Here is a 23,158-nt window from a genome sequence, read left to right as displayed (position 1 = left end):
TCGGAACTAACAGCCAGACTTCTCCGACCACCGGGATCCTTGAAAACCCATAAACCAAGCCATGCTCAGACAACAACGCACCAGGACAAAAGATCCTATACCCATCATGTGCAAGACAAACATAATTTATAAGATTCCAAGCAAAGACTGCACAAAACACTATATAGGACAAACAGACAGACAACTAGCAATCTGCATCCACGAGTACCAACTAGACACTAAACGCCATGACCAGCTGTCCCTAGTAGCTACACATGCAGATGACAAGGACCACAAATTCGAGAACATAATGATCATAGGAGAAGCCAAACAGAACAGCCAGAGAATTTCTTAAAGCATGGCACTCATCCACAGACTCCATCAATAAGCACATAGACCTAGACGCAATACACCGGCCACTACAATGAACAACCAGAACCGACAACCATTAGTAGCAGGAATGGAAGCAAATAAATTCCAGAAGACACAGTACTGCAGCGCTTCACAGGAGGCACCAAAACACTTAAGATGTCACTTAGACAGGGGACAAAACGTCTGTAAATCAAGTTCCCAGCTTGGCAAACATACCCACAACTACGACGAGGCAGAGTTGATTAGGGAGCTTGAAGCGAAGGAACCCCAAGGGGGCAGTGACTACAATGATAGAATTCACCCTGCAATTTTAAAGGAAGCCACTGTACTCAGATGTAACGGTATTACAATTGAGTAAAGGTAACTACAAAAACAAAGGGAGAAACAGGTCAAAATTGATTGGAAGGGGAGTCTAGCAAGGAAGACAATGAAGCAGCAATGGCAGCATTTGGTAGGCAGAGCAGAAACTCATCCCAAGGAAGAATCACATTAAAGGGAAGAACAAGGCAACCATGGCTGACAAGGGAAGTCAAGGACAGTATAAAAGCAAACGAAAAAGCAAATAGTGTCGTGAAGATTAGTGGGAAGCCTTTAGAAACCAGATGACAAAAAAGCAATAATGGAAATGAAGGTGATGAAATATATGAAGATAAATTAACTAGTACTATATAAAAAAAGTGCAAGTTTTTAAAAGTTGTATAAAAAGGTAAGAGAGACAAGAGTGGTCACTGGAAAATGGCGCTGAAGTAGTAATGGGGAACAAAGAAATGACATAGGAGCTGAACAGGTACTTTGCATCAGTCTTCATGCTGGCAGACACCAGCAGCATACCACAACTTCTAGACAGTCAGGGGAAAGGAGTGAGTATAGTGGCTATCACTAAGGAGGTGGTGCTGGGGAAGCTGAAAAGTCTGAAAATAAATAAATCACCCAGACCAGACAGACTTTACCCCAGAGGCTTGAAGGAGATTGTTAGGAGATTGCAGAGGCATTGGTGGCAACCTTTCAGGAATCACGGTCAGGAAGGGTCATGGAAGACTGGAAATTGGCTAATGTAACACCCCTATTTAAAAAAGGAGGAAGTGGAAGACAGAAAACTATAGCTTGACCTCTGTTGTTGGTATAATTTTACAAGAGTGCATTATTAAGGATGCGATTGCAAAGTACTTGGAAGTGCATTGTTAAATAGGGCTGAGTCAGCATGGCTTTGTCAAGGGAAGGTCATGCCTGACAAATCTGAGAGAATACTTTGAGGAGTCAATGAGCAACTTTGGACAAAGGAGAGCCAGTGGATGTGATCTATTTGGATGTGATCTATTTTCAGATGGTCTTTGACAAGATGCTGCGCAACAGGCCGCTAAATAAGATAAGAGCTGATGGGGTTATGGGCAAGTTATGGCATAGATGGAAGACTGACTGACTGGCTAAAGGCAGGGCGTGGGGTAAAGGGTTTTTTTTCAGGATGGCAGCTAGCGAGAAGTGAAGTTTCACAAGGGTCACTGTTAATATGACAACTATTCACATTATACATTAACAATCTGCGCAAAGGAACTGAGAGCATGGTTGCTAAGTTTCCATTTGACAAATGGAGGGACAGATAGCATTGAGGAAGTGGACAGGTTGCAGGAGGATTTGGACAGGCTAGGCGTGTGGGCAAAGATGCGGCAAATGGAATACAATGTGGAAAAGTGCAAGGTTGAAAAACATAACAAACATGATTCATTCGCGGAGCAGGCTCAATGGGCCACACGGCGTAATGCTACTCCTATATCTTACAGTCTTACGATGTGAAAGCAGATCCTGTATCCTGCTGTCTTTAGTAATGAAAACACAAGGTAAACATCCATACTAACGACAAAGAGAATTTATTCCAAAGTTACAACATCAACAGATTTTCTTCCCAAGACAAAGCATATGGAAATCTTCATGACTAACCTTTAGATAACTTGCAATCAAAGGTTTTCATTTTCTGGACAACCATCTCAGCAAGTAATACTTGGTTAGTTAGTGCTAGCCACAAGAATGTTGGTAGAATGTGCACATTTGACTGTCACGACATTGTAATTCAAGCAGAATTAGAAAATGGTAAAGGGTTCTGTGGTGCAGTGGTAGTGACCCCACCTCTAAGCCAGGTTGCTTCAGGTCCTATCTGCTCCAGAGATGTGGAATAACTCTCTGAACAGGTTCATCTGAAAATATCTTAATGGTTGAGTAACTATATTCCACTCACATTCACAATGTGCTGGAGTATTCCAGAAACATCATTGTCATACAGATCTACAGCACAGAATAAGTCCCTTCAACCCATCATTTGCACACCAGTCAAAAACAACCACCTAATAATTTCAATCCAATTTTCAAGCATGTGGCCCACAGCCTTGTGTGCCTTGGCATCACAAGTGCATATCTACTCACTTCTTAAATGTTGAGGGTTTTTGCCTTGACTACCTTCAAAAGCAGTGTGCTCCAGATTCCCACCACCCTCTGGCTGAAAACGTTTGTCCCCACCTCTCCTCTAATCCTTCTGCTTCTTACTTTAAATCTATGCCCCTGGTCACTGATCTCTCTACCAAGTGAAAAACTCTCTTCCTCTCTACCCTGTCTATGATCCTCATAATTTATACATCTCAATCTCCTCTTCCAATGAAAACAATCCTCAGTCTGTGCAATTTCTCTGCATAACTGAAACCAGCCCAGGCAACATCCTGGAAGATATCCTGCATATGCACTTTCTCCAATGCATACACATCTCTCATATAATGTGGATTCCAGACTGCACAGAATATTCCAGCTATGGGATAAACAATATTTCATAAAGTTTCAGCATACCCTCCCTGCTCTTAAACTTTATACAATCAACTAAAGGCCAGTATACTTATGCCTACTTTTCCACTTTACCCACTTGTACTGATACACACTAAAGTCCCCCGATCGCGATACTGAGGATAAGAGCTGGCAGGTCATGTTAAAATTGTACAAGATTTTGGTTTGGCCACATTTAGAATACAGTGTACAGTTCTGGTCACCACATTACCAAAAGGATGTGGACACTTTGGAGAAGATGCAGAAAAGATTTATGAGGATGTTGCCTGGGATGGAAGGTGCTAGCTATGAAGAGAGGAGAGTAGGTTAGGATTGTTTTCATTAGAAAAAAGGAGATTGAGGGGGGACCTGACTGAGGTCTACAAAACCATGAAGGATAAAGACAAGGTGGCTAGAGATAAGCTTTTTCCACGAGTGGTCACACTTTCAAGTTGAGAGGAGAAAGGTTAAGGGGGATACATGCATAAAGTACTTTACACAGAGGGTGGTAGGTGCCTGGAACATGTTGCCAGAGGTAGTAGAGGCAGGCATGGTAGATTCATTTAAGGTGTCTCTAGATAGATGCACGAGTAGGTGGGGAGCAGAGGAATACAGATCCTTAGGTATTGATCGATAGGTTTAAACAGTGGATTTGGATCAGCACAGGCTTGGAGGGCTGAAGGACCTGTTCCTGAGCTGTAAATGTTCTTTGTTCTTTGATCCTTAGTGCTTCCCAAGGTCCTACCATTCATCATTTATTCCCTTGCTTGTTTGTCCTACCCCAAGTGCAACACTCAATGACCCAGATTAAACTCCATCTGCAACTGATCAGCCCATCTGACTAGCCCGTTTTTATCCTCTCATAGTCTAAGGCTATCCTCTTCACTAGTTACACCTCACCAATTTTTGTATGATTCGCAAAGGTACTGATCAACCCTCCTATATTTAAGTCTAAACCTTCTATATACACCAAAAACAGCATGGGACCCAACAATGACACCCATAAGGCCCAAATGGACAGACTCCCAGTCAGAAAAACACCTCTCAATAACCACCCTTTGCTTCCTGCTGCTCAGCCAATTCTGAATCCAATTTGCCAAGTTTCCTTGGATGCCATGAGCTCTTTGCTATTAGTCTCAAATGCAAGACTTTATCAAATGCCTTACTGAAGTCAAGTATGCAACATCTTAAGCACTGTCCTTTAGACATCTGATCATTAAAAATTCATATCAACTTGGTCAGTCATCCCCTTAATTAAGCCATGCTGACTGTCCTTGATCAATCTTTCCTTTCGAAATGCAGATTAGAATTATAAATAGAACTAGAATCCCTACGGTGTGGAAACAGGCCCTTCGGTCCAACAAGTCCACACCGACCCTGCGAAAAGCAACCCACACAGACCCATTCTCCGAACCTCTATTTACCCCTGACTTGAAAACCTAGATTATGGGCAATTTAGCAAGGCTAATTCACCTAACCTGCACATCTTTGGATTATGGGAGGAAAACAGAGCACCTGGAGGAAACCCACGCAGACACAGGGAGAATGTGCAAACTCACACAGACAGTCACCCAAGGCTGGAATCATCGAGGAGAAAGTGAGGTCTGCAGATGCTGGAAATCAAAGTTGAAACTTTATTGCTGGAACAGCACAGCAGGTCAGGTAGCATCCAGGGAACAGGAGATTCGACGTTTCGGGCACAGGCCCTTCTTCAGGAATGGAATCAAACTCAGGTCCCTGCTGCTGTGGGCAGCAGTGCTAACCACTGAGCCACAGTGCCACCCAGATTAATTCTATCCCTCAGAATTGCTTCTAATAGATTCCCCACAAGAGGTTAGATTGGCCAGCCTGTACTTTCCTGGTTTAATTCCTTACTGCCTTCTTGAATAACAGTATCACATTGACTGTCCTCCAATCCTTCAGCATTTCTCCTGTGGTCCAAAAGGAATTGAACATTTTGCAAGCATCCTATTTCCTCCTTTGTCTCAGTCCACATGAGATATGTTTTATCAAGCCTTAGAGATTTATCTACTTGTAAGTCTGCCGACCAGTCAACTTATCTATACTGATTTATTTAATTGCATCAGAGATTTTCTCCCTGACGTCTATATTCATATTGTCCCTTGCATGAGTGAGCAGTGACCCAAAGTATTAGTTTAGAACAAAAAGTACCACTAATACTGGAAATACAAAACATAAACAGAGATTACTGGACAAACTCAGCAAATCTGGCAACATCTGTGGAGAGAAAGCAGAGTTAATGTTTTGGATCCATTGACCCTTCTTTGGGACCACCCCAGGAAAAGGTTTGCAGGACTAGAAAGGTTAATTCTGCTTTCTCTCCTCAGATGCTGCCGGACCCAGCAATTTCAGCAACTGTGTTCATTTAGAACGTACATACATCTTTTGGCACTACACTTACATTACCACAGTGGTCCTTAATGGTCCCTATATTCTTCCTCATTAACCTTTAACCCTTAATGTAACTGTAAAATAACTTGGGATTTTCTTTCATTTTATCTGCCTTTTAACTGTTCAAATCTCCCTTTTAAGTTCCATCTTGCACATTCTATACAACTCTAGGGCTTCTGATGTGTACTTTGCAGCAAGGTTACTGCTGAAAGCTCTAGACAAATCACAGAGCAAACCTACATACTCACTGATGCAAGGTTAGGTTTTACTACTCATGCATACAACAGGCGATTGACGTTGCAGTACAGTTTAGCAACATAACTTACCATATTTTACTGGCAGCCACCATTTAGATTTGACACCGACATTTTAATCGAAAATTGGACAATGTAAACAATTCTAGATGCAATGATTTTCTATCTGCATTTTCAGAAGATATCATTTAGGAAAATATTTACACCAGGGCTAGACATTTTACTTTTACTATAAATGGATTTCAAATATATTTTGAAGCAAAATATGGAGTGCTAGTCTGGGGTCAGCTATCCTTAAAACAACTATTCACTAAACAATTAGACAAGTAGATGTACGCATATCACTTATTTTTGTCTGTAGTTTTCACAGTTGCTTCTCCAGTCAACTGCAACTGTATGTAACTTGCATATAGCATTTAACACCATGACTGATTGCTTGCCAAATGTACATTATTGTAAAGTCAATAATTTAATTAAAACTCCATCCTAATCCAACAAGTTCAACATGTAGTGAAACTGTGCAGGTAGTCATAGCTGTACTGTGAGAAAATGATAATTGGCAACCACAACCTATGAGTACCTACTTTTTCTCCTCGTTGGTGTTTCTGTTTTACCTCTTCGAGGAGGTGTAACTGCTGAAGGGGAGTTGGAAATGTTGGGTTGTGACATTCCAGATACAGTGAGAGAAAGTTTTGTCAGACCAACTTATCTTTACCTATCAGTCACTCTTGTAAATAGTTTAGAGCAATAAAATCTACCCAAAGTGACAGATTATTAGCTGTGGAATTTGATTGCTGAATGTACTACAAACTGATGCTCGGTGGTTTGAAAAACCATCTGGACTGTTAGTGCTTAGTTGCCATATCTCACAAGCAGCTCAAAGGGTAACAAATCCTAAACTCAGCTCTTCCAAGTTTCAAAGTTTGTGAGAGGATTTGTAGCTCGGGTGCTCGTTGTTGTGGTTCTGTTCGCCGAGCTGGGAATTTGTGTTGCAGACGTTTCGTCCCCTGTCTAGGTGTCATCCTCAGTGCTTGGGAGCCTCCTGTGAAGCGCTTCTGTGATCTTTCCTCCGGCATTTGTAGTGGTTTGAATCTGCCGCTTCCGGTTGTCAACCGGTCCGACATCCAGAAGCGGTAGATTCAAACCACTACAAATGCCGGAGGAAAGATCACAGAAGCGCTTCACAGGAGGCTCCCAAGCACTGAGGATGTCACCTAGACTGGGGACGAAACGTCTGCAACACAAATTCCCAGCTCGGCGAACATCTTCCAAGTTTCCTTATAGCATTGCAACTCCTTCAAGTACCCAGTCGAGTGGAGGAAAAGGTTAATCCTTGTGTACCTCCAGACTTTGACTGCACAGTTGACTGCAGAGTATGAACATTGCTGCAACCTAAGTTGCAGGGTAATTTAAAAACTCTTGATAAGAATATGACCAGAGAATTTGTCAGCTCTTCACTTTGTTGCCTTGCCCTCATCTCATCTCTCAAACTGATTACAGACACACAAAGACTATGAACCAAAAGAGATCAAACAGAAAATAGAAAACACATTTCCTTTTACCTTAAATAATCTAGTTGTCAAGTAGCATAGGAATATAAAACACATTGGGTGATGGGGTCAGGGAATTATACAGCAATAAACATCAATACTTTGAATTAATTTGCAACATGTGGATTAATGTCATTAATTATGTTTCATTCATACTTGAAGGGAATTGGTGGCCTGGCAAATCAGAGGGCTGTAAGGGCAATTTCAAGTGTTAATTGTGTATCTGTGGAGCTGAGATCATAGAAACCAGAATGGATAAGGCAGGTTGAGTTCCTGTTCTAACAGATTTGATCTGTGAGGAGTGACACAATCTAAGTAACTTGCAATGTAAAGCAGCACATATATAATAAACACAAACGCAATGTAAACATTTTCTCTGTGGGCCTCAAATTCAGTAGGGGTAGATGCAAAGAACTCAAACAAATAATTCAAACGTTTTCACCACTTACTGTGCTTCTCTACACAATTTCCTTTCTCATCTTCAACAAAATCAGAGAGACATGGCCCACAGTGATCAAATCCTGGCATGCAATGTTCACGTCGCTTTATGGTGCAGTCCAGTTTACCAGGGCAGGTTCCAGCTGAGGGACACAGATGAAAATCAGTTCAGCAAACTGGCAGATTTTGCACATCTTAAGATGACAAACAAAACAATCTGTTGATCTCATCTTCTTGCACTTAACCCCATTACTACCTACCTGTGTTCTTGTCCATGCAAGTTTCTTATTGAGAAGTTAAATAAGATGTGATGTACAGCAAAATAGCTAGAACAGTTTCTACACAACTTATTTGAGTGCATCAGATTGGTCTCTCCAACAGCCAAATAGGATGCCAGTCTCTCAATTGCTAAGTATTGCATCATCAGCAAAGAGAAAAGATTACTAATAATTTGGGTAGTCCTTTTACAGACAGCATTAGTAAAATGGGCCAATGTTGCCCTCGTTTCACACAGTACATTATAATTCTAAATTAAAAACCACACAACACCCGGTTATAGTCCAACAGGTTTAATTGGAAGCACTAGCTTTCTGAGCACCACTTCCAATTAAACCTGTTAGACTATAACCTATTGTTGTGAGATTTTTAACTTTGTACATCCAAGTCCAACACTGGCATCTGTAAATTATAATTCTAAAGCAGACTGACTACCACTTACAGGAGGACATAGCGTCTCTAGATTGAATGGAATGCTTGGAGTTCATCCATAGTTCATTATGTACTTGCTGCTTCTTGTATTTACACTAAGTTTCATAACTTCATTCAGGTAGCACCCACTTTACAGCAGGAGCTAGATTTTTCAATAATCTCAGTTCGAGAGAAAATATGTTCAACAGAACCACTGTTAGCGAGTTTTGAGAAGTTTGCAGCTTAGGTTGAGTTCTGGATGTAGGTTTTCTCACTGAGCTGGAAGGTTCATTTTCAGATGTTTCGTCACCATACAAGGTAACATCTTCAATGAACAATCTGGAGGCTCACTGAAGATGTTACCTAGTATGGTGATGAAACGTCTGAAAATGAACCTTCCAGCTCAGCAAGCAAAACTACATCCAGAACCACTGTTATTGCCTGTTTCACTTTGTTAAAGAAATCAAATTTACATTGATGCAATAAAAACAGAAGATGAAGGAAATGCTTCACAGATCAAGCAGCAGATTTAGGAAGAGGGAAGGGTCAATAGTATGTCTCTACAGGATGTGAGCTCCAATCTCATTTAGAGTCACAGAGATGGACAGCACGGAAACAGACCCATCGTCCACGCCAACCAGATATACTAGATTAATCGTGTTCCATTTGCCAGCATTTGGCCCATATCCCTCTAAACTCTTCCTATTCATATACCTATCCAGATGCCTTTTAAACGTTGTAATTGTACCAGCCTTCACCACTTCCTCTGGCAGATCATTCCATACATGCATCACCCTCTCGATGATAAAATTGTCCCTTAGGTCCCTTTTAAATCTTTCCCCTCTCACCCTAAACCTATGGTCTCTAGTTCTGGATTCCCCCACCTCAGGGAAAAGACCTTGTCTATTTACCCTATCCATGCCCTTCACCCCTCAGCCTACAACACTCCAGGGAAAACAGCCCCAACCTATTCAACCTCTCCCTATAGCTCAAACTCTCCAACCCTGGCATCATCCTTGTAAATCTTTTCTGAACCCTTTCAAGTTTCTCAACATTCTACCTATAGCAGGGAGATTAGAATTGCACACAAAAGTTCAGAAGGATTTGGAGGGATATGGGCCGGGTGCTGGCAGGTGGGACTAGATTGGGTTGGGATATCTGGTCGGCATGGAGGGGTTGGACTGAAGGGTCCGTTTCCATGCTGTACATCTCTTAATGTGATTTTAAATGAACCTGTTGGACTAAAACCTGGTATCATATGATTCTGATTTTGTCTACGTCTCAGTCTAACACTGGCATCTCCACTTCATTTCTAAAAGGATTACAATGTATTATTTATCAACCTATTTAAACATACATCAAGTTTAAATACTTCAAAGAATTACACAGTAAATGGGGAAAATTGAATTGTTCTATCAAAAAGCCAGCACAGACAATAACAGGGTGACTTGGCTATTTCTATTCAGAGTCATTTTAATAATTCAGTTATAAGAACCAATTTAAAAGGTCAAGACATCAAAGACAAAGTCACTCCAATAATTTATTATATAAGACATAAAATTCCTCACCTTTGTGCATTCATTGAATGACTGACTGACTGATTTATTCTCACATGTATCTGGAGATAGAGTGAAAAGTGTTCTGTCACCACAATCCGGCACCATTTTGCAGTACAAAAGATTTTTAAAAGTACTTAAACAGAGTTCATTTTCATCGGTTGAGGTCCCAAACACAGCTTCAGGACTTCTGCAAGGCCCCCTTTCTTGGCCTACTGCAGCCAATGACCCTGCTCCTGTCATTGACATTGCTGCAGTCGATGTCTTACTGCTGCATAAAGAGTCCCCACACCGGGTCTAGGAAGTCAGGCATCCCCACTCCATCATCGCTTCTGCCGACTCCCCGCTGCCATTCCAGGAGTCCACACATTACGCCTACAAGCTAGGAGTCACCACCAACACCGTTCAAGTCTCATGATATCAGGAAGATGGAGACAGGAAAAAGAAGAAAGACAAAAAGGAGACCCAGATGGGCTCAGCCTAACACTACCTATAGTGCCAGCACTGCCATCTTGAGGTCAGGTCACATGGAGTTAGGAAAAATGGCATAAATAAATTTTGAACAGAAAAATACTTTTGTGGCAGCAAAATTTGTCAAAATATCCATGACTGCTGTGTAAGGTTACATTAATACACTATTTAGACCCTAAGACATAGGAAAAGAAATTAGGTCATTCAGCCCATCCAGTCTGCTCTGCCATTCAATCACGGTTGATAAGTTTCTCAACCACAATCTGTCGCTTTCTCTCTGCAACCCTTTGCTAACTGAATTAATTAGAAATCTCTTCTGATAAACTGCTATGACAGTCTAAAAAAAATCAGCCATCTTTCTGCAAACTAACATATTGGTCTTAAAAATAATTATATTCAGTGATCTTGGGTTCTATTTATACTAATCATCTCACCAAGTTAATAGCTAAACATTAGGACTGTAATGTGGAGTAGGATCAAAACATTTTAGGAACTCAAAAGAATGAAAGGTAACATCTGATTCTCTTCAAAGTTCTTGTAACTATTTCCATAAAATCAATGTAACCCATAAATAACTGCCAGCATGCAAGGAATTGGCATTCTCCTATCATTATAAGCAAGCAAACCCTGTAGTTTCTCAAACTAAAGATGATGGTGGTATGGTGAACTTGCATGCAACACAACATAGGAAATAGAAGCACCAAATTGATTTGACTGCTCATTTAATATTGTGAACAAACATGAAATCTTCAGACTCAGGTTTAAGTCATCTGCGCATTCAGCACAGTCAGCAAGGAAGAAGTGAAGACTTCATGGTAATTCTCAACAGGAATATCTCAGCAAGCTGTTAAGAAAAAAGTATTTCAGTCCTGGTAAAAGATGTGTACCTACAAAGTTATTAACGCTCTTGAGAAGGTTAATTAGTAATGTCAAAGCAGATACAACCTGCATTGCAGGATGGTTGTCTGTGGGAGTGTTGTGGAATCAGAATTCAGTGGTGAACAACCAATTGTAGTCACTGTGGGTAAAGCTTCAAATCCATGACGGTCAGGGAAACTTTAACATGGCACACTAAGCCAGGCTAGAAAACTGAGCAGTTAAAAAATCACTTACAGCACAGATTGAACATTGCGACTATACCAAGCTGGCACCAGGAGGCACAAATACAGAACCTGATCTAAAGGGCCACAAAGCAAATATCAATAAAAGGATACAAACCAGGGTGCATCACAAAGCCAGGAATTAAAGTAGTAAAACTAGACCAATTAAGAGCCTTGGCAGAACTAGTCTAATGGGGAAAGAAAACTGGGAGTTTTTAGTCAGGCTATGGCAAACGCAGAAGATCCTTCATAAGAGCCACAATAAAGGCAGGAATCATTTAAACCATAAGGAATGGGAATCATTCAGTAGAAGGTTGATTCAAGTGGAGTTGCTAATGAACACCTGAACAGCAACATAGAGCTCTATAGCTGTTGTTATTACTGTGAAAAAAAATTTAAGCAAACAAAAAATATATTAAATATTATTAGGGCGGCATGGTGGCTCAGTGGTTAGCAGTGCTGCCTCACAGCACTAAGGTCCCAGGTTCGATTCCAGCCTCGGACAACTGTCTTGTGGAGTTTGCACATTCTCCCCGTGTCAGCATGGGTTTCCTCCGGGTGTTCTAGTTTCCTCCCACAATCACAAAGATGTGCAGGTCAGGTGAACTGACCATGCTAAATTGCCCATAGTGTTAGATGCATTAGTCAGAGGGAAATGGGTCTGGGTGGGTTACTCTTCGGAGAGTCGGTGTGGACTTGTTGGGCCGAAGGGCCTGTTTCCACACTGTATGGAATCTAATCCAATCATTAGGAAGACATGGTATTAGAAAAAAAAATTGCCAGGAAGACATAACTTCAGACATGGGTCAAATGGAACACAGGAATAATCATCTTGGAGAAAACAATTTATGACATGCAGAGAAGTTTCCAATTGAATACAATGTTAGAAGCTGCACAAGCATTTATATTGCTGGGCAAAATTAGAAAGAAAGCAGATACAGCTCACCAAGGAGATAAATGAAGCAACAACCTGAATCTAGAGAAAGCAGTTTAGATAATGAGTGAAGCATAAGTCCAAAGGCAACACAGGTCAATCCTAGCACAGGAGATCAGCAGAATCTGTTCATATTTAAAGATACACAACATAAAATATGGAACACAAGAAACCAGTACAGTGAATATGCCAGGAACCAGACAGAAACTTTGTAAAGTTAAGGACAGATGGCTAAGAAACCACTAAAAGTGGAACAATCAATCTTAGACAGCTGGTAGAGGATTTAATAGTAGTCTAGCAGCCATAAGATTAGTTACGTTGGTATAAAACATTTGTTTCATACCATCAACATGATGGGAATATGGGACTGTGGACTGTACTGCAGTACACAAATTTTTCCACTGCTATCAACACCGATAAGCACTCAGACTACAAGAGTCTGAGAATAAAAACAAGCGATGAGATAGATAATTAATAATATACTCTACCGGAGCTAATTGAGGAGAGTTGACAGTTATTTCATTATTAATACAAATGGTTGTGTTTGAAGGAAACAGTATAAACCGATCAACAATTTTGAGTATGAAACCTATGTATACCAGCACAATTCTACAGGAGTATTTAGAAAATAAATCAAGTGACACAGGTTAAAGCTAGGCACATTGAACACCATAAAGTCCACCAAGAAAGAATTAACAAAGTCCAATGATTCAAGATACTGCAGAATAATTGCTTGTTTCAGAGATTCAGGACACTGCAAATAAGAATTGCCCATTTCAGCAGGGAGCATGTATCCCAGTAAGGATACCTAAGAGATTAAAAGCTCCCCATTTCAAAGAATCTAAAGACCTCAGACTGTCAGAAAGTGAATCAAAAATAATAGTCTTATAAAACATAGAACAATACAGTGCAGAACAGGCCTTTCGGCTCTCGATGTTGCGCCAACCTGTGAACTAATCTAAGCCCATAACCCCTACACTATCCCATCATCATCCATTTGCTTATCCAAGGACTGTTTAAATGCCCCTAACATGGCTGAGTTAACTACACTGGCAGGAAAGCCATTCCACGCCGTTACCACTCTGAGTGAAGAACCTGCCTCTAACATCTCTCTTAAATCTATCACCCGTCAATTTGCAGCTATGCCCCCTCGGACAAGATGATGTCATCATCAGAGGAAAAAGACTCTCGCTGTCCACCCTATGTAATCCTCTGATCATCTTGTAGGTCTCTATTAAATCACCTCTTAGCCTTCTTCTCTGCAATGAGAACAGACCCCAGTCCCTCAGCCTTTCCTCATAAGAACTTCACTTAAGACCAGGCAACATCCTGATAAATCTCCTCTGCACCTTTTCTAACGCTTCCACGTCCTTCCTGTGACCAGAACTGCACACAATACTCCAAGTGAGGCTGCACTAGCATTTTGTACAGTTGCAACATGACATCACAGCTCTGGAACTCAATCCCTCTCCCAATAAAACCTAATATACTGTATGCCTTCTTAACAGCACTATCAACCTGGGTGGCAACTTTTAGGGATCCCTCTGCCCGTCCACACTACTAAGAATCTTTCCATTGACCTGGTATTCTGCCTTCCTGTTATTCTTCCCAAAGTGAATCACCTCACATTTATCTGCATCGAACTCCATTTGCCACCTTTCAGTCCAATTTTGCAGTTTATCCAAGTCTCCCTGCAGCCTGCAACATTCTTCCACACTGTCCACCACTTCACCACTTTACTATTGTCTGCAAACTTACTAACCCATCCACTTATGCCTGCGTCCAAGTCGTTTATAAAAATGGTGAACAGCAATGGTCCCAAAACAAATCCTTGCGGCACACCACTAGTAACCGGACTACAGACTGAATATTTTCCACCACTCATTGCCTTCTGACAGAAATCCAAACTGCTAAATAACCTTCAATCCCATGCCTCTGCATATTCTCCAGTAGCCTCCCATGTGGGAATTTATCAAAGGCTTTACTGAAGTCCATGCACACCACATCAACTGCCCTACCCTCATCCGCATGCTTGGTCACCTTCTCAAATAACTCAATGAGATTTGTGAGACACGACCTGCCCTTGACGAATCCATGTTGACTATTTCCAATCAAATTGTTGCTTGCTAGATGATTATGAATCCTATCTCTTATAATCCTTTACAAACCTTTTCCTACAACAGATAAGGCTCACTGATCTATAATTACCTGGGTCATCTCTACTGCCTTTCTTGATCAAGGGCACAAGGCTGTCTTCCATCCAACAAACTGCCAGTCATAGTCATAAAGCACAGAAACTGATCCTTTGGTCCAACATGTCCACACGGATCTGACATCCCAATCTGACCCGGTCCCATTTGTCAGCATTTGACCATATCCCTCTAAACCCTTCCTATTCATATATCCATCCAGATGCCTTTTAAATGCTGTAATTGCACCAGCCTCCACCACTTTCTCTGGCAGTTCATTCCATACACACACTATCCCTCTGGGTGAAATAGTAACCTCTCAAGTCCATTTTAAATCTTTCCTCTCCCATTTAAACCTATGTCCTCTAGTCTTGGATTCCCTCATCCTAGGAAAAAGACCTAGGATGAGGGAATTCACCCTATCCTTGCCACTCATGATCTTATGAATCACTATAAGGTCATCCCTCAGCCTCCAACACTTCAAGGAAAAATTCCCAGCTTATTCAGCCTTTTTTTCTTCTTTATTCATTCATGGAATGTGGGTATTGCTGGCCGGGCAGCATTTATTGCTGATCCCTAATTGCCCAGAAAGCCGTTAAGAGTCAAACACGCTGCTGTTGGTATGGAGTCACATGTAGACCAGACCCATTATGGATGGCAGTATCCTTTCCTAAAGAACATGAGTGAACCAGGTGGATTTTCCAACAATCGACAAGGGATTTGTGGTCATCATTAGATTCTTGACTCCAGAAATTTATTGAAATCAAATTCCATCTGCTGTGGCGGGATTTGAACCCAGATCCCCAGAATATTAATAGGGTCACCGGATTAACAGTCCAGCAATAATACCACCAAGCCATCACCTCCCCATATACTCAAACCCTCCAGTCCTGGAAACATACATGCGCAATTTCATCAACAGATGGCTAAGGGAAAGACAACGGAACGAGGACATGCCGCAACCCAAAGGACTAGCCACACTACCATACATCAAGAGCATTTCCGAACTGACAGCCAGACTACTGCGACCACTAGGACTCATAACAGCACACAAACCAACAGCCACTCTCAGACAACAACTCACCAGAACGAAGGACCCGATACCCAGCATGAGCAAAACCAATATAGTGTACAAAATACCATGCAAGGACTGCACAAAACACTATATAGGACAAACAGGAAGACAGCTAACGATCCGCATCCATGAACACCAATTAGCCACGAAACGACACAACCAGCTATCCTTAGTAGCCACACACGCAGATGACAAGCAACATGAGTTCAACTGGGACAACACTACTATTATAGGACAAGCCAAACAGAGAACAGCCAGGGAATTCCTAGAGGCATGGCACTCATCCACAGACTCAATCAATAAGCACATCGACCTGGACCCAATATACCGGCCACTGCAACAGACAGCTGGAACTGACAAGCAGAAGCGGCAGATTCAAACCACTACAAATGCCGGAGGAAAGATCACAGAAGCGCTTCACAGGAGGCTCCCAAGCACTGAGGATGTCACCTAGACAGGGGACGAAACGTCTGCAACACAAATTCCCAACTCGGTGAACAGAACCACAACAACAAGCACCAAAGCTACAAATCTTCTCACAAACTTTGAACTTACTATTAACTGTATAAGTCCTACCCTGGCTTGGCCCTACCAAAATATTGCACCTTACATTTATCGAAATTAAACTCCATCTGCCACTCCTTGGCCCACTGGCTCATCTGATGAAGGTGCTATTGTACACTGAGATAATCATCTTCACTGTCCACTACACCACCTATTTTGGTATCATCTGCAAATTACTAACCATACCTCCTATGTTCACATCCAAATCATTTATATAAATGACAAAATGCAGCGATCCCAGCACTGATCCTTGTGGCACACTGCTAGTCACAGGCCTCCAGTCCAAAAAACAACCCTCTTCCACCATCGTCTGTCTCCTAATTTCAAGCTAATTTTGTGTCCAATTGGCTAGCTCCCTCTGGATCCCATGAGATCTAATCCTATTAACCAGTCTACCATGCGGAACCTTGTCGAAAGCTCTGCTCAAGTACATTTTCACAACATAAACTGCTCTGCCTTCAATCTTTTTTGTCACTTCAAAACCTCAAGTTTGTCAGACATGATTTCCCATGCACAGAGCCATGCTGACTATCCCTAATCAGTCTCTACCTTTTGAAATACATGTAAATTCTGTTCCTCAGAATCCCCTGGCTTTTCTCAGTAAGGGGCCAAGCAATTTTTTCTCTCACTTCCCACAAAATTCGGGGAACACTAGGTCCCAGGGATTTATCTACCTTAATGCATTTTACAACCTTTTCTGTCAACTGAACCCTTTTCAAGATGTCACTATTTATTTCCCCAAGTTCAAACGCCTTCTTCACCACCCTGTCTACCTGCTACACAAAGAGACATGGGTATGCATAGATCACTGAAGGTGGCAGCACAGCTAGATATGATAGTTTAAAAAAAAGCTTATGGCATGCTTGTCTTCATTGGAAAGGGCATTGAGTATAAAGATAGACAATGCTATGCTGCAGCTTTATAGAACTATAGTTAGGCAGCACTTGGAATATTGCGTACAGTTCTGGTCACCACACTACCAGAAGGATGCTGATGCTTTCAAGAGGGCACAGAAAAAGGTTTACTACAATGTTGCCTGGTACGAGGGATTTTTAGCTGTGAAGAATGGCTGGTTAGACTGGGTTTGTTTTCACTGGAACGCAGGAGATGGAAGGATGACCTGTCAGAACTTCATAAGACTGTGAATGACATGGATAGAGTAGAAAGTATGAGGCTTTTTCCCAGGGTGGAGGGGTCAATTACTAGGGGGCACAGGTTCAAGATGCAGGGACGAGTTACATGTGATGTTTCTCACACAGGTAAGAGCCTGGAATGCACCGCCAGGGAAGGTGGTGAAAGCAGAAAAATAGCAGCATTCCAGCAGCTCTTGGATGGATACATGAATAGGAAGGGAATAAAGGGATACTGATCCTGTCAGTGAAGTCAGTTTTAGTATGGAAGGTCAAATATGGTACTGAAGGGCCCGTTCCTGTACTGTATTGTTCTTTGTTCTTCCCTAGCTTCCATGTCTTTCTCCACAGTAAAGACTAACATAAAGTACTCATTTAGTACCTCACCCATCTCCTGTGGTTCCACACACAGATGGCCATGTTGATCTTTCAGGAGCACTACTTTCTCCCTAAATTCGCCTTCACTCTCTTTGCAAAGTTATCTCATGTCACCTTTCTGCCCTACTGATTTCACTCAAGAATATTCCTATTGTCCTGTTACTCTTCGAGGGATTCACTCAATCCCAGCTGTCTATACCTAATATATGCTGTCTTTCTCTTGACCAGAGCCTTAATTTCTGTGGCCATAGAGTCATAGACCCTTCGGTCCTACCCATCGATGCCAACCAGATATCCCAACGCAATCTAGTCCCACCTGCCAGCACCCGACCCATATCCCTCCAAACCCTTCCTATTCATATACCCATCCAAATGCCTCTTAAATGTTGCAATTGTACCAGCCTCCACCACATCCTCTGGCAGCTCATTCCATACACGTACCACCCTGTGTGTGAAAAAGTTGCCCCTTAGGTCTCTTTTATATCTTTCCCCTCTCACCCTAAACCTATACCCTCTAGTTTGGACTCCCCGACCCCAGGGAAAAGACTTTGTCTATTTATCCTATCCATGCCCCTCATAAATTTGTAAACCTCTATAAGGTCACTCCTCAGCCTCCCATGCTCCAGGGAAAACAACCCCAGCCTGTTCAACCTCTCCCTGTAGCTCAGATCCTCCAACTCTGGCAACATCCTTGTAAATCTTTTCTGAACCCTTTCAAGTCATCCAGCATTCCCTTAATCTACCAGCCTTGCTCTTTGCACTAACAGGAATATAGTATCCATGAACTCTTAGTTTTGTTTTATTGATTTGTGGGATGTGGGCATTGCTGGCTGGCCAGCATTTATTGCCCATCCCTAGTTGTCCTTGAGAAGGTGACGGTGAGCTGTGAGTCAGTGCATTTCATCTGCTGTGGTTTGATCCACAATGCCATTACAGAGGCAATTCCAGGAATTTGACCCCAAGACAGTGATATATTTCCAAGTCAGGTTTGAAAGTGGCTTGGAGAGGAACTTTAAGGTGGCAGTGTTCCCATGTATCTGTTTCCCTTGTCCTGCTAGATAGTAGTGGTCGTGAGTTTATAAGGTGCTGTCTAAGGATCCTTGGTGAATGTGGGCAGTGCATCTTGTCGGCAGTGCACACTGCTACTACTGACCATTGATGGTGGGGGCACTGGATACTTGTGGACTTTGTGCCAATCAAGTGGGCTGCTTTGTCCTGGATGGTGTCAAGCTTCTTCTGTGTTGTTGCAGCTGCACCCATCCAGGCAAGTGGGGAGTATTCCATCACATTCTTGACTTGTGCATTGTAAGTGGTGGACAGGCTTTGGGGAGTCAGGAAGTGAGTTACTCACCACAGTATTTCTAAGCTCAGACCTGCTCTTGCAGTCAGTGTTTATATGGCAAGTCCAGTTGAGTTTCCGGTCAATGATAACCCAAGAATGTTGACAGCGAGGGATTCAATGATGGTGACACTATTGATTGTCAAAGGCTGGTGGTTAAATTGACCATCACCAATAAGAGACATTCTTAAAGATCTCCCACTCCCCATTAATCCCTTGACCTGCGAATAGCCTCCCCCAATTGAGGGTTTAAAATCTGAATTTAGCCTGTTGTCGGAAGCAACAAGTTTATGTAGGCTTTTATTAACCACAAAATGACTTTTCAATTTAAAATAACAACAAAATGGCTTCAAGTTATGATTTGACACTGTGAACCTGCATTTCTGCTGAGTTAGCTGAACTAGAAGATAAAGCAGACGACAATGAAGTCTTCATAAAATGAATCATAAGACAGTAACTGACCATTCGAACTAACCTTGAACTGTCAGTATGAGATGATGATGTGCGTAAGACCAAACCATTTCCCAGGAACTATCATTGGGTTAACCTGCTGTTAATCATGTCACCTTATTACATTTGATTGGTCTTTCCTTGTAATTAAGGCTGTACTGTCTCTTAAAAAACATATAAAAATTGCTTATCATTCAATTGTAATTGTGCAATTTCTCCACGGAACACAGAAGCTTTTAACCTCTGTGTTGCTGGACACATCTGCGCCAGGCTGCCTTATTTCATTAAACTGGTAACCTTGTTTTAAACAGACCATATTCCTAATGATTCTTTTGACCAATCTCGAAACTGAGGCGCCCCTCTTTGGGGGGGTCTAGATCTTCACAATCAACTTTTGAAAGTTCCTGTCAAAATTAGCCTTAATCCAATTCAGAACTTCTAACTTTTTGGTCAGTTCTATCCTTTTCCATAACTATTTTAAAACCAATAGAATTATGATCACTTGTCCCAAAGCGCTCCCCCACTGACACTTCATTCACTCACCTTTACTTATTTCCAAATAGAACATCAAGTATTGCTCCTTCTCTACTAAGTACATCTACATATTAAATAAGGAAGCTTTCTTGTACATACTTAAATTCCTTCCCATCCAAGCCCTTAACACTATGACAGTCTGAGTCAATGTCTGGGAAGTTAAAATCCCCTACCATTACAATCCTATTATTCTTACAGATATCTAAGATCCCCTTGCATGTTTGCTTCTCAATTTCCTGCTGACTATTGGGTGGTCTATAATGCAGTCCTAACAAAATGATCATCTCTTTCTTATTTCTCAGTTTCACCCAAATAACTTCACTGGATGATCTCCCAGGAATATCCTCCCTAAGTACAGTCATAATGTTCTTCCCCTAACCAAAACACCACTCTCCTTCCTCTCTTGCCTCCCTTTTGTAGCATTTATAACCCAGAACGTAGAGCTGCCAATCCTTCCCTTCCTAGGGACATGTTTCTGTAACAGCTATGATATTCCAGTACCATGTCTTCCAACTCCAAAGAGAATGTGTTCCAGGAGATAGCGAAACCTCCAGATTGCTTGAATTTGTCAAATCAGAGAGTTAAGAACTTTGGCTAATGGTATGTTATGTAAACACAGTGTACCATATTAGCACACAATAAACTTACATCATACTAGATACAAGACTCTTTCAGTTAGACTAGGAAATAGTTTTCTTCTACCACCCATAGTTTCCTGTACATAAAGGGAATGGTGGCAGCAGCCTTTATTACCAGCAGCAGCTAATTTAGCATGGTAAGCTAGCAAGCCTGTACAACAGTTAATACCTTGAAGACAGAAAGCTGGCTGCAGTATTTTCAGAATCTATAATTAAAAACAAGATCTGAAGTGAAATTTAGAAGCCTGAATAAACATTTGTCTATTTTGTACAAAGATAGCCCAGAAGTGAAGTACTTCTTGCCTGGCCCATGTTGTACGAACAATTAATAGGATTTGCTTGGGAATCATTCAGTCCTACTAGCTGACAAGGCCAAGTTCATATTTTATGATTTATCATCAGTTAAATCACCTCACTAACTGGCATGTACAGTAATCAATCAATCATTGTCTAATGATCATAGCTGAATGAAGTACAACTATTTTGATATAATGTTAGGAGCTGACAAGAGAAATGAATTTGATAGCAAACAAAATCTTCAGCTTACCGAATACGTACACATTATGACAGACACTAAAGTACACTGGCTACAAGACAGCCCAAGGCATAAATCTGAGGCTAACCGCAAGATCACATACCAGCTATCAAGTGCAGCTAACAAAATTACAAATAGCAGTTTGTTTGGCTGTGAGCTACCTAATCTTAAGATACAAGTTAAAGCTTTTCAATTCGCATTTTGCCTGAAGCCATATAACTGGTCAACAGCTAACAAAGTGCACTATGCCTAAACAGACCCTTATTTCTTGTTCTTTATCCGCAGGGAAGGAATATGGAGGAGTACACATGAACAAAATCTAGTGTTTTTGCCGTCAGCAAAAGATGTTTCCAAACAGAAAACAAATGGTAATGCAAACATACCATGTTATGCAGGCAATTAAAAGTTTTTTTTTCCTTGGGGGATTCAGGTAATTTCATTTGGCAGGAGCTGGACACCTTATTTCACTTTCAAAAAGCTTTTTTTGCTTGAATAATGGATGCTGGCAGATGTAGGGAATTTGTCTCCATGACAACAGCCCACAAGCTGAAACAAATGTGTTACTAATGGTTCATATTCCAGCTAGGGCTTTAAAAAAATCGTTGAAGCTTATAAAATGTTGTTTACGAAGGGAATGCAAATAGCTGATTTCTCTCAACACCAACAGTACACTTGCAGCCTCCAGGGCAACCTAGCCCAGTAAGAGGAATTACCACCAAACAAATCATGCAGAGATGGAAGAGTAACTTAAATGAGGCTCTAAAATATAACACTGTATCTTAAAATACATACTCTTGTCTCCTCACATTTACTCTACACTTGCCAACTTATGTTGCGTTACATTTCACTTCTTTTACTGTACCTGAATGGCTACCTTTCTGTTTGAGCTTATATAGCTAGTGTAGGGAAAGCCATGGGAAATCAGAAACAATTCAATTAACTTTCCTGTGATGAATCTTTATCTTTGGTGTCCACAATGGGAACACAGGTCAAGCCTTGAGCTGGAGTCAAACTTGAGGCAGAAACGCAGTCAAGTGGATAGTTATTCAGTAAATATTTGATTAAAACGTGAACAACTCCTCAACTGACATTTATCCCATCCCCAAATACCGACCCTCACCTTTACACTGTTAAAATGAAGTTTCCTAGAAAACAACATGTTTGCATTTCCTTAAGGTCCCGGATCAGAAGATTCCAATAGAAATGGCAGAAGAGTTGAGAGAAGCTTTGGACACAGTGCCAATTTACTGGGCATTACTGCTGTTTGGAAGATTCAGGGTCTTAATATTTAACCACTAGATAAATTCACATTGCATTTATTGAATTTAAATTGAAACATTGATAAAATGCCTTTTTGCCACCAAAGCATAAAGTCAGAGAGCTACAGTACAAAAAATTTTTCGCCCATCATGTGTCCAATTCAAAAACTGCTTGACGATGCTAATCCCATTTTCTAGGGTTGGCCCAGAGCCTTGTATGCCTTGGCATCGCAAGTACACATCTAAACACTTAAATGTTAATAGGGTTTCTGCCTCAACCACTCTTATGGGCAGTGAAAGAAATTTCAAAGTAAGGGAAAAGAGTGCTAAATCATTGCCAAACATCATAGGAGATTAGAGTGGTGCTGGAAAAGCACAGCAGATTAGGCAGCATCCGAGGAGCAGGAAAATCGACGTTTTAGGCAAAAGCCCTTCATCAAGAATATTATGGTATTACCATAGAGAATACAGTAATTAGACTATGACTGACAGTTAACTGCCAAGCTTTTAAT

General features: G+C 41.3%; 1 protein-coding gene across 1 annotated transcript in view; it reads right to left on the bottom strand.

The window, feature by feature from the left end:
- LOC122564748 (neural proliferation differentiation and control protein 1-like) overlaps positions 1-23,158 on the bottom strand; it is a 195,139-nt gene that overhangs the window by 105,912 nt on the left and 66,069 nt on the right. Inside the window, exon 2 of the mRNA XM_043719908.1 lies at positions 7,819-7,950. Coding sequence (XP_043575843.1) covers positions 7,819-7,950 — 132 coding nt within the window. The remainder of the gene's footprint in view (positions 1-7,818; positions 7,951-23,158) is intronic.

Source organism: Chiloscyllium plagiosum, chromosome 30, assembly GCF_004010195.1.
Source record: "Chiloscyllium plagiosum isolate BGI_BamShark_2017 chromosome 30, ASM401019v2, whole genome shotgun sequence".
In the NCBI taxonomy this organism is placed as follows: domain Eukaryota; kingdom Metazoa; phylum Chordata; class Chondrichthyes; order Orectolobiformes; family Hemiscylliidae; genus Chiloscyllium; species Chiloscyllium plagiosum.
The sequence above is the reverse complement of the archived record's forward strand: the minus strand, read 5'-3'. Positions and strand labels throughout refer to the sequence as shown.